This window comes from Daldinia childiae, assembly GCF_008694065.1.
Source record: "Daldinia childiae strain JS-1345 chromosome Unknown Scaffold1, whole genome shotgun sequence".
NCBI lineage: Eukaryota > Fungi > Ascomycota > Sordariomycetes > Xylariales > Hypoxylaceae > Daldinia > Daldinia childiae.
The window spans coordinates 460,100-470,960 of record NW_022984642.1 but is presented as its reverse complement, the minus strand read 5'-3'; the positions used below and the strand labels follow the sequence as shown (position 1 = coordinate 470,960).

The 10,861-nt window shown below is 46.7% G+C and overlaps 3 protein-coding genes across 3 annotated transcripts; 2 read left to right on the top strand and 1 right to left on the bottom strand.

Moving 5' to 3' along the window:
- Positions 1-781: 781 nt before the first annotated feature.
- GL218_00111 (Plasma membrane ATPase) lies at positions 782-3,726 on the top strand (the record flags this gene model as incomplete). Its single annotated transcript, XM_033576523.1, has 4 exons — positions 782-1,067; positions 1,121-1,200; positions 1,254-3,621; positions 3,680-3,726. The coding sequence occupies 4 exons, from the start codon at positions 782-784 to the stop codon at positions 3,724-3,726; spliced, it is 2,781 nt and encodes a 926-aa protein (XP_033442307.1).
- Positions 3,727-4,815: 1,089 nt separating this feature from the next.
- Positions 4,816-6,884, top strand: GL218_00110 (uncharacterized protein; the record flags this gene model as incomplete). The annotated part of the gene is made up of 5 exons (XM_033576522.1): positions 4,816-4,849; positions 5,213-5,575; positions 5,634-5,691; positions 5,779-6,065; positions 6,139-6,884. The coding sequence occupies 5 exons, from the start codon at positions 4,816-4,818 to the stop codon at positions 6,882-6,884; spliced, it is 1,488 nt and encodes a 495-aa protein (XP_033441590.1).
- Positions 6,885-8,274: 1,390 nt separating this feature from the next.
- Positions 8,275-9,328, bottom strand: GL218_00109 (BZIP transcription factor; the record flags this gene model as incomplete). Its single annotated transcript, XM_033576521.1, has 2 exons — positions 8,275-9,239; positions 9,283-9,328. The coding sequence occupies 2 exons, from the start codon at positions 9,326-9,328 to the stop codon at positions 8,275-8,277; spliced, it is 1,011 nt and encodes a 336-aa protein (XP_033442028.1).
- Positions 9,329-10,861: the final 1,533 nt, after the last annotated feature.

Below are 10,861 nucleotides of genomic sequence, written 5' to 3'. Positions count from 1 at the left end.
TGAAATTGTTACGACTATGAGAGTTTATGTAGGTACCTCCTACACTATTTTGAGTTATTAAGATGCCATTGTTTCTTAAGCTTTGCGGTGCAACTAACACCTCGGCAACGAAGGTATTCTACTACAAAAATCACGCGTGCGTATGTACAAGCACGTACCTTAAACATTGAATTTAGAGGGTGGTATTCTGAATATCGCCCTGGCTTGGCCAATAGGGATCTATTAGACGTTAATGAGTGGATCCAGTGGAAACGCACAGAAGGCAAGTCCACACTGTGTTAGTCTGTACTGCTACTTCCATGTAGTGAGCCATTGGAAGCTTGGTCGACTAAGTGCCCCACTCTCGGAATTAGCTGCTCTCTCTTGTCACTCTGTTTCTCTCACCTTATAAAGAATTTGCTCTCCCACGTTGGACGCGCTTTTCTCTTTTTTCCTTCCCATCACGTTGAAGACTTTCGGCTGCTCTGGCTTGTCAATTCCCCCCCAAGGTCGTCCGTGGTGCCTTCCCGCCAAATCTCCCCTCTCCCCTCCTTCTGCGTGATTAGTCTGAACGTCGTCTACCTTACTCTCACGACAATCATACTTCACCAAAAAAACAATATCGTCAATTTTTACCTACCTTTCAACCTAATCAGCATTCCAGTCGGATCCTATTGTCGCCTACGCAGTTCGCCTATCCTGGACTAATAATAATAATTACCTGGACTCGGTCCCTCAAATCTCTATTTAATCTGGTTTGACATTGAGTATCGCTCAACTGTCATAACCGAAACTCGCCGTCATGGCCGAGTCAAACGCCGCCGCTCCGGCGCTTCATACCAACATCGAGTCGGGTAACTTCGACGAGAAGGAGGCTCACCGCGCCCAGAATCCCACTGTTGCCAAGCCTGCTAAGGGTGAGGATGAAGAAGAGGATGAGGACATTGATGCCTTGATCGAGGACCTCGAGTCGCAAGATGGCAACGCTTTCGACGAGGAGGAGGAAGAAGAAGGACAAGCTGCCGGTTCCGGTCGTGTTGTACCGGAGGAGATGCTCCAAACTGATACTCGCGTTGGTCTAACAGAGGGTAAGTTTAGCATTGCGACGCGACTTCAGGCATATGAACTAACTTGAATACAGCTGAGGTTACCAACCGCCGCCGAAAGTATGGTCTCAATCAGATGAAAGAGGAGAAGGAAAATCTCATCCTCAAGTTCTTGGTGAGTATTCATAACATCCTGTGCAATACCTATCGTTTCCTAATCTGAAATAGGGTTTCTTTATTGGTCCTATTCAATTCGTCATGGAGGCTGCCGCTGTCCTTGCTGCCGGTTTGGAAGATTGGGTCGACTTTGGTGTCATTTGCGCTCTACTACTTCTCAACGCCTGTGTTGGTTTCATTCAGGAATTCCAGGCTGGTTCAATTGTCGATGAGCTGAAGAAGACTCTTGCCCTCAAGGCTGTTGTCCTCCGTGACGGAACTCTTAAGGAGGTTGAAGCTCCCCAAGTCGTCCCTGGTGATATCCTCCAGGTCGAAGAGGGTACTATTATTCCTGCTGATGGCCGAATCGTCACCGATGATGCCTTCCTCCAGGTCGATCAATCTGCCATTACTGGTGAATCTCTCGCCGTCGACAAGCACAAGGGTGACCAATGCTTCGCTTCTTCGGCTGTCAAGCGTGGTGAGGCCTTCATGGTCGTTACCGCCACTGGTGATAACACTTTCGTCGGTCGTGCTGCTGCCCTTGTCAACCAGGCTTCTGCTGGTTCCGGTCACTTCACTGAAGTCCTCAACGGTATTGGAACTGTGTTGTTGATTCTGGTCGTCTTCACCCTTCTGGTTGTCTGGGTTTCTTCTTTCTACCGATCCAACCCTATCGTTGACATCCTCCGTTTCACCCTTGCCATTACTATTGTTGGTGTCCCCGTCGGTCTTCCGGCCGTTGTCACTACAACCATGGCTGTCGGTGCTGCTTACCTTGCCAAGAAGAAGGCCATTGTTCAGAAGCTTTCCGCCATCGAGTCTTTGGCCGGTGTTGAGATTCTCTGCTCTGACAAGACCGGTACCCTGACCAAGAACAAGCTCTCTCTGTCTGAGCCTTACACTGTCGCCGGTGTTGACCCCGAGGATCTTATGCTTACTGCCTGTCTCGCTGCCAGCCGCAAGAAGAAGGGTATTGATGCCATCGACAAGGCTTTCCTCAAGTCTCTCAAGTACTATCCTCGTGCCAAGGGTGTCCTTTCCAAGTACATTGTTAAGGAGTTCTTCCCCTTCGACCCTGTCTCAAAGAAAGTTACCGCTGTTGTCGAGTCCCCTCAAGGTGAACGCATTACCTGTGTCAAGGGTGCCCCTCTGTTCGTTCTAAAGACCGTCGAGGAAGACCACCCTATCCCTGAGGAGATTGACCAGGCCTACAAGAACAAGGTTGCTGAATTCGCTACCCGTGGTTTCCGTTCTCTCGGTGTTGCCCGCAAGCGTGGTGAGGGTGCCTGGGAAATCCTTGGTATAATGCCTTGCTCTGACCCCCCTCGTCACGATACTGCCCGTACTATCAACGAAGCCAAGCGCCTAGGTCTCTCCATCAAGATGCTTACTGGTGATGCCGTCGGTATCGCTCGTGAAACTTCTCGTCAACTCGGTCTTGGTACCAACGTCTACAATGCTGAGCGTCTTGGTCTTGGTGGCGGTGGTGACATGCCTGGTTCTGAGGTTTACGACTTCGTCGAGGCTGCTGATGGTTTTGCTGAGGTTTTCCCCCAACACAAGTACAATGTCGTCGAGATCCTTCAACAGCGTGGTTACCTTGTTGCCATGACTGGTGACGGTGTAAACGATGCTCCCTCATTGAAGAAGGCTGATACTGGTATTGCTGTCGAGGGTGCCTCTGACGCTGCCCGATCTGCTGCCGATATCGTCTTCCTTGCCCCCGGTCTAGGTGCCATCATTGATGCTCTTAAGACTTCCCGACAAATCTTCCACCGTATGTACGCTTACGTCGTATACCGTATCGCTCTTTCTCTTCACTTGGAAATCTACCTCGGCCTGTGGATCGCAATCTTGAACCGCTCCCTCAATATTGAACTGGTTGTCTTCATTGCCATCTTCGCCGATGTTGCCACTCTAGCTATTGCTTACGACAATGCCCCCTACTCCATGAGCCCTGTCAAGTGGAACCTCCCCAAGCTTTGGGGTATGTCCGTTCTCCTTGGTGTTGTTCTTGCCGTCGGTACCTGGATCACTGTTACCACCATGTACGCTCAGGGCGAGAACGGTGGTATTGTCCAGAACAATGGTAACATGGATGAGGTTCTTTTCCTTGAGATTTCTCTTACTGAGAACTGGCTGATCTTCATTACCCGTGCTAATGGTCCTTTCTGGTCTTCTATCCCTTCGTGGCAGTTGACTGGTGCCATTCTCCTTGTCGATATCCTTGCCACCTGCTTCACCATCTGGGGTTTCTTCGAAAACGGAGCGTTGACTCACATTGTCGCCGTTGTCCGTATTTGGATCTTCTCCTTTGGTGTCTTCTGTATCATGGGTGGTGTTTACTACATCCTCCAGGACAGCGTTGGATTCGACAACCTCATGCACGGCAAGTCCCCCAAGGGCAGCCAAAAGCAGAGATCGCTCGAAGACTTCGGTAAGTTACACTTCATCACTTTTTGGTTTCATGAACTCTTAACTAATATGTTTCATAGTCGTCTCTCTCCAACGTGTCTCTACTCAGCACGAAAAATCTCAATAGTTCGTCTCCCGATGAAACGGACGAGCCGCTCCTTTTGCGGTGGTCGTCGGTCGGGAAGGCTCTTAATTGGTGTAACATACTCTTGCCTTCGGTTTATAAATTAGATATATTCCGCACGGGCTCAGTTGTTCACTTCATTTCCTTCTTGTAAACTGAAATACCACGGCGTATAGGCCTTCGGTTACGTCATACCCATGTCTCTTAGACTTAATTACGTACGAATGAAAGAAATATAAAATATATGACTATGTCAAATGTGAAACCTGGTGTTGTACTTGTTGCATTCCCTTGAAATTGACTGAAGTTGTGACCCTTTTTTATTATTTTTATCTTATGAGGTAGTGAATTTTTATATGTAAATAGCAAAGCATTCATGAAAAGGTCCAGTCTCAATTAAGACTATTCTTATAAGCGTGTTACCTTTATCTGTGTGCGTTATACTGCCTAGTGTAGTCAAATCGTTATAGTCGGTATTGCCCCAGTCTTGATAAGAGTATAGCGCCCCGGTACAATGGTATACCGCTATGCTGGTACCATGTAGTTGAATGCTCTTATCTTATTCGCTCAAGTACCTGCATCTAGTGTAGCATTTGAATGATCCCTAAATGAAGGCAATTATCTACCTCGAATTCTTTTTTTATATTATGCAAATATCACAATTATCAAATTTCCTGGATGGGAGTTCAAGTTATATAAACGTTCCTTCCTGAGATATTTCACAGGTTCGTTATCGCATTATCCCGCCTAAATACTGCAGTCTGTTAAGTTTGGCAGTCACGACGTAGTTTTCTACTTTCACCTTCTGCAATACATCAGTTTTTCTCTCCACAAACCAACCACTTTCCTTTACAAACTGACAACATTCTTGTACCAATTAACATTTTTTCTTCTTCTTACGATTCGGAAATATTCCTTTACCAATCAATCATTCCCGTGTACAAATCAGTAACTTGCCTCTAGAAATCGGCGATTTCTCCCTACAAATTACCAACATACCTATCTCTTGATCGTCAACCCGTTTTTTTTTTTTTTTTTTTTGCAACGTCTAACTGCATACAACCCGTGAACCACGTTCTAAATTTGAACAAAATGCCTCCCAGAGAGATTCCAGGATATTATTGGGGTAAGTTACCTTGTTTGCCCTTTGATAGCTAAAATATTGGTGATATGTTGTGATTTTCTAGCCGCAATTCTGTCAAACTATCATGATATTTTGGGACTACTTCCTTAGCATTCCCATAATGTTTTCATTCCTTTCTATAGGTGATCCTATAATCATCTCATTTGGCCTTATCTGCAATCCTATATCTACTTTCTTTATTTCCTCTATTTCTTCTACCTCTCTTAGTTCCTCTACTTCCTCTACTTCCCCCCTTTCCTCTCTTGTTCACGTCGGCGATCCCAGAACCCCCTTTTTATTGCTAAGGATTTCATAATCCCTCTCCTCCCACCAGTAATTTCATATCACTAACCTATTTCCTCATAGATAAGGATAAGAAGCGTTACTTCAAAATCGAACAGCGCAAGACGGCGCCGAGAAATGCAGTCTGGTCTTCTGATAGTGTCAAGAAGCGTAAGGTCGAGGACGCAGAGGCTGCTGAGCATGCCCATCAAGTTGTGCTGAACAAGAAGCGCATTGTTCGTTCCGAGACCCTGGAGCACCCTCTCATCGGCGGCTTCCTAAACCGTGAGTTTGGTGTGCCTAGACGCGATCATATCGCAACTTCTTTTTCGCATGGCATAGTTGAGAAGGGTGCTGTTGAGTTCACCTGGGGCCCACAGCAAACCGCGCTCACCCACATGGTCGTCACCAACAAAGGTCCCAAAGGACTATGCAAAGTCTACGCAAGTAAGTTTATGATATATAAAGATCGCCGACTGCATAGGCTAATTCTATAACCCCCAAGGTCCCGATGGAAGAGTATGTGATTCGGCCTATACCTTGAGAGACATCGAGTCAGGCAGGTACGGAATAAGCTATAACCCCCTATATTCTATATTCCTCTCTATCTTCTAGATTTATAGATATACTAATATAGCCTTCGATAATAGACTAGGTTCAAAGTTCCGTGCCCGGTTACATGACGGCCAGTTGAATGATGCACAAGCCCTTCATCTAGGACCAACCCACGAAGCTGTCCCATCGCCGATGGCAAGCATCGGCTATAGCAGCAAATATGATGCCACTATTGTTATCCCTCGCCAGTTCCAAAGACCTGACCCCGTCTTCGTTCGCTTCAACAGAGATGCACACAACGTACTAGCAAATAACCTCATAACCCGCCAGCCCCCCGTCAACCCCCTCCGCCATATAGAGACCCACCTTCCATGGAGTACTAGTGAGTAGAGTGATTGGATTGCCTTAATTTGTGAACAAATGCAGACAGTATACTAACTAGACTTAACTATTAGACTTTTCTACATGCCGAGATCAGATAGAGGCCCTCTCATTATGCATAGCTCCATCTACCAACTCCGATCTACTTTGCGTAATTGGTACGACTCACGGCCTAGTCTACTACAACAATCTCGGATACATGGCAGTGCCGTTTGCCCTAGGTAGCTTCAACCTCAGCGACCCCAAGGGCCGACCCCCCACCGCCGATACCTTTGGTATCACATTCAAGGATCCCAACATTCTCTTGTTCGGCGGTCGTCCTGGCCGTTTGTTCACTGGGGACCTACGGTGTGAATATCCCAAATGGACCAATATTAGGGTCCGCGACACCATCACCCATGTCAAACAAGTCGGCGAGCACAAAGTCCTGGTTGCCGGCCTACGAAACATGCTCTCCGTCTTCGACACTCGCTATTATGCATCTGAGCACCTGCATACAAAACCCAGGACCACAACCACCCCCTTCCTCCAGATCGCTGGCTATAAGAACGGCCCGTACCTCGATCTCGGGCTGGATGTGGATAGGGACTCGGGTGTTGTGGCAGCGGCCCATGATGATGGGAAGATGGCGCTGTACTCAGTGCACACCGGGCGTCGACTCCGCTGTGCGGATGTCGATGGGATTGCAGCGGGGAGCCCGATCCACTGTGTCCAGTGGGAGACGTTTGTTGGCGATAATGCGCCGAGCTTATTCGTGGGCGCGGATCACCGCGTCGGGGTTTACTCGTTTGGGGTTAGGGACCCTGACGCGGATGAGTAGGGTCTTGCGCCTTGCGGTTTGGGTTGGGTTGTGGGTGCCGGTGCCGGTGCCGGTGCCGGTGCTTCGTAAGAGGTTGTTTCTTTGGTTGTGTGTTTGAAGACTATCACAGCATTGCATTGCATTGCATCACACGGCATTGGAAGGCGTTTGAATCACTTGGCTTTGCTTCACTTGGCTATTTGCACCAATAACAAAGGATCGAATGAACGGAAAAGGGGGACGGAAAGAATCTTTGCATTTTTGAAAGGGGGATAAACATCTTGCACATCTAGCTTGGCTTGTGATTTATTTGTTTACTTTAGATGGATATACCCGATCTTTATTTCATTAGGGTTCATAGTTGCTTTAGCATAGGGGAGTCATAATTGATATTCTTGCTTGGCTTGAGTATTTATGCCTTTTGCCTATTTGTGACTGTTTTTGTTATTTTTACTATTGTTGTTAAACAGGGGGAGTGAACAAGTGGATGCTGGTGTCTGTAAAGAATACTGTTGTTTAGATGGTAAAGATGCGTAGTAAGATGTCAGTTACCTAGGTAAGTATAAACCTACCTTGTACACATATATAATAAGACGTTGTTGTATTGTGTATGCATGTAAGTCTGTCTGCAAGTAGAGGAAATGCGTTAACCCTCTATTGGCTTAAAGTAGTTATACTTATTCACCGTGAAACAATATATATATAGATCGCCGCGGTCACGACTTGTATATGGATTTAGAAGTGTTCCCCTATTTAGACTAAAAGAGAAATAACTAAGGGGGGGGAAGAAAGTCTAAAAAGAGATCATAGGATAAATGGTATACCGGGATATGTTTTACCATTGCCCACTTCATTCCAGACACAAGCTTTACTTCTCTAAAAGAATAATATCATATACGGTTGCTTTTTAGATTCTCTCCGACAGGCATTGTATAAGATGGTTTACAAGGCTAGGTATGTAGGTAGGTGTATAACTTGGGCTAATACGCTATAACTAGGTTCGTTTATACTCACTCTTCATACTATAGCTTACTCGGGAGACAGGGATGTTATTAAACACTATTGTATTGAAATATTGAGCTACGAGTCATATATATATATACCTACATATACTCGTATTATATAACTAGGTGGATAGATGAACTTTTTATACCCCCATGACAATCTACCTTATATATCTCCTGACCCAAGGACATTCCTTAGGTCTTATCTTATTTCTATCCAATCCCTTGTTGAATATAGCTAAACCTTCTCAAGAATAGCAGGATCCTGATACTTGCTGTATTATCCCCGTGAGAGGCTGTATATATAAATCCCTCTTTTATGTGTTGCGTATAGCATAGACGGAATAACCCCGTGCCCGCCTTATATAGGTTCGTATATATGGATAGATATATATAGATATACTAAATTAACCACCGCTAAACTGGCCATCCGCCATATCCCCCGGGGCGCTAGTACATCTTTTGAGATTATACGTACCCCTGAGACGAGGAAACGCCTTATCGAAAGATTCGCCCAGCGTCCAGTTCTCGAATCTTCTCAGGTGACGTTCGAACACAGGGTTGATCAATAATTCGTTCCCATCCGGGCTCTGGAGTAGCGTGTCTGTGGCCTCATACGGCCAGTTGAGGGAGATGGTAGTTGTGAATGGGATGAAGAAGTTATCAAATAGAAACTCAACAGGATTATACTCCTTTGCGAGCTTCTCTCGCATGTGTGGGAAGGGAAGGTGGTCTATCCACGCCGGATGGGCAATTTGTAGCTGTGCTGGTGTGGGGAGCGCAAAAGGGGGTAAGAGGTCATAGTTCTCTTGCGTAGGGCTAACTTGCCACCGCATGACGAGAAACATATAGTAGAGCACAGCTACGCGCTCCGGAAGCCCGCTCATCCCTGGAAAGGCCGCTAATATGTCTGTAAAGACCTTGGAGAGTGGATGAGAGAATACGCTGTTGGCTGGGTTGAGTAGCGATGAGACGGAGGGATATCTCGGACCGATTATGTCCCGCGTAGGAACGCCCTCTGCGGCCCGTTGACGTCTCTCTTGTAGGAACTCAAGAAGTAGGCTATCTAGAGGACAGGTCGACGGGCCGTTCTTGATAGGGGCCGAGTTGCCAACCCAAGACGACTCAACCGGCTGGAATACATTCCGCGGTGCGTACTCTATGCGATGCTGTTGGTGTTGGTGCGGTCCGCTATTGACGATCGCATGGTTCCGAGGGGGCGGAAGCAAGCCGACGTTCCAATCATGTTTCGTAGGAAGGTGCTGATATCCTGGTGTATCTTGTGCTCCATTTACCCCGGTTTGCATCCTATTCACACGATGTGAGGGGTCAAGAAGAAAATCAAGTTTGAGCTGCTCACCAGCACCAAGATCTAAGTTATGAAATAGATCATGTCGTTGCTGGTTTAGCATTACCTGGGTGAAATGTGGACTTGGATGAGCCTGTGATTGTGCTTGGCATGGTGTATCTGCTGCGGAAGGAGACGTAGCGCTCATGGGTGTCGAAGCATTGTAACTGGTAGGAACAGAGGGCGAACGCTGCGCAGTCTGAACCGGTGTGATATTAGGGATAGGAGATGCGTAAGCTCCATCGACTAAAACGAGAAGGTTAGTCTACTGTCTACCTATTATTTTTCATAACATTATTTGCTTGATCAAACTAACTGACCTTGTTGATTAGATAATATAGGTTGTATTAAGGATAAGACAGAGGCCAGCCGGCCTTTAATCTCGGCATTCTCAGCCTCGATAGCCTCCTTGGCCCGTATAGCGGCCTGGAGTTCCTGATATGGTTGTTGTGAAGTTAATTCGCGAATCCGCCTCTCGAGAGTCTCGATCTGATTCTTAGTGCGTTCGCGGATGGCCCTTTGCGCCTCCCGGTCTAAGGGAAGGAGATAAAGGTAGTTAGTAAGGGGTATAAAAACATATGTAGGGTTACATTAGATTAGAGTAATGTCACAATTAGGGAAAAGTTATTATATTTATACATCTGGGGCATAATTACGACGGCTCGGCTTACGAGGCTCGTTGGATATACGACGAGATGATAGGGTCTGGAATAAGGATCTGGAATATGGAATATGGATCTGGGTAAAAGTCTTTAAGGTGTGGATCTAATACCGTTTGCTCTCTTCTTGGCAAGCTGCTCTGGCGTTAAGTTTGCTACACCCCTTGAGCTGGGACCGGTCCGGCGTTTCTTAGTCCGCTGATCTTCGAGATAACCCGAGACATGGTCACGGCCCGCCTGGGAAGAGGCGTTCCCAGAATCGGAGGATTGTCCATTCTCCTGGGAAGGACCGGGTTTGTGGAGATGACCGAGGACGTCGGGTTCGGTCCGACTATTCTCGGAAGGACTACCGGTAGTTATGGGGTTAGTGGAGGAGGAAGCTCGATGATGGTTAGCGTTGGTGTTGGTGTTGGTGTTGGTACTGGTACTGATGCTGATGCTGGTGCTGGTGCTGGTTTCGGTATTGGTGTCAGGATTGACGAAGGTGGAGAAGGAAAAAGCTTCGTTAGCGGAAGGGTGCATATCACAAAAGTACTTATGATAGTACTATAATAGTACTAAATGTACAACAGATATTCCCGTAGTACGGTAATGTAACTGGAGTATCATGGCATTGGTAGATTGGGTAGATTGGGTAGGCGAGAGAAAGTGGGCGCAACGCTGGTGTCGGGGAACGGGGAACGGGGTAAAGCCTGATTTGGTTTGCGTTAATTGACTGGTCAATTTTAAAAACTTGTCCACATGAAGATCGCCTTTCATGATTCAGTGACACCAAGTGGATCCATATCGGTTTAGTTGACCTACGAGTCAGGAAATAAACCTGCCGACAGAAACCACTAACAACCGACGGTCCCGATCTATCTTTATTTTAATTGGTTGAAGTTACCGATTAAGCTGTTAGAGCTCTAGTGGGCCTACTTAATAGCTACCCCTAGTTGCAGCTCGCTTGTTAATTTCCCTAATAGTCTTTTTTCCCTTTAAGTACCT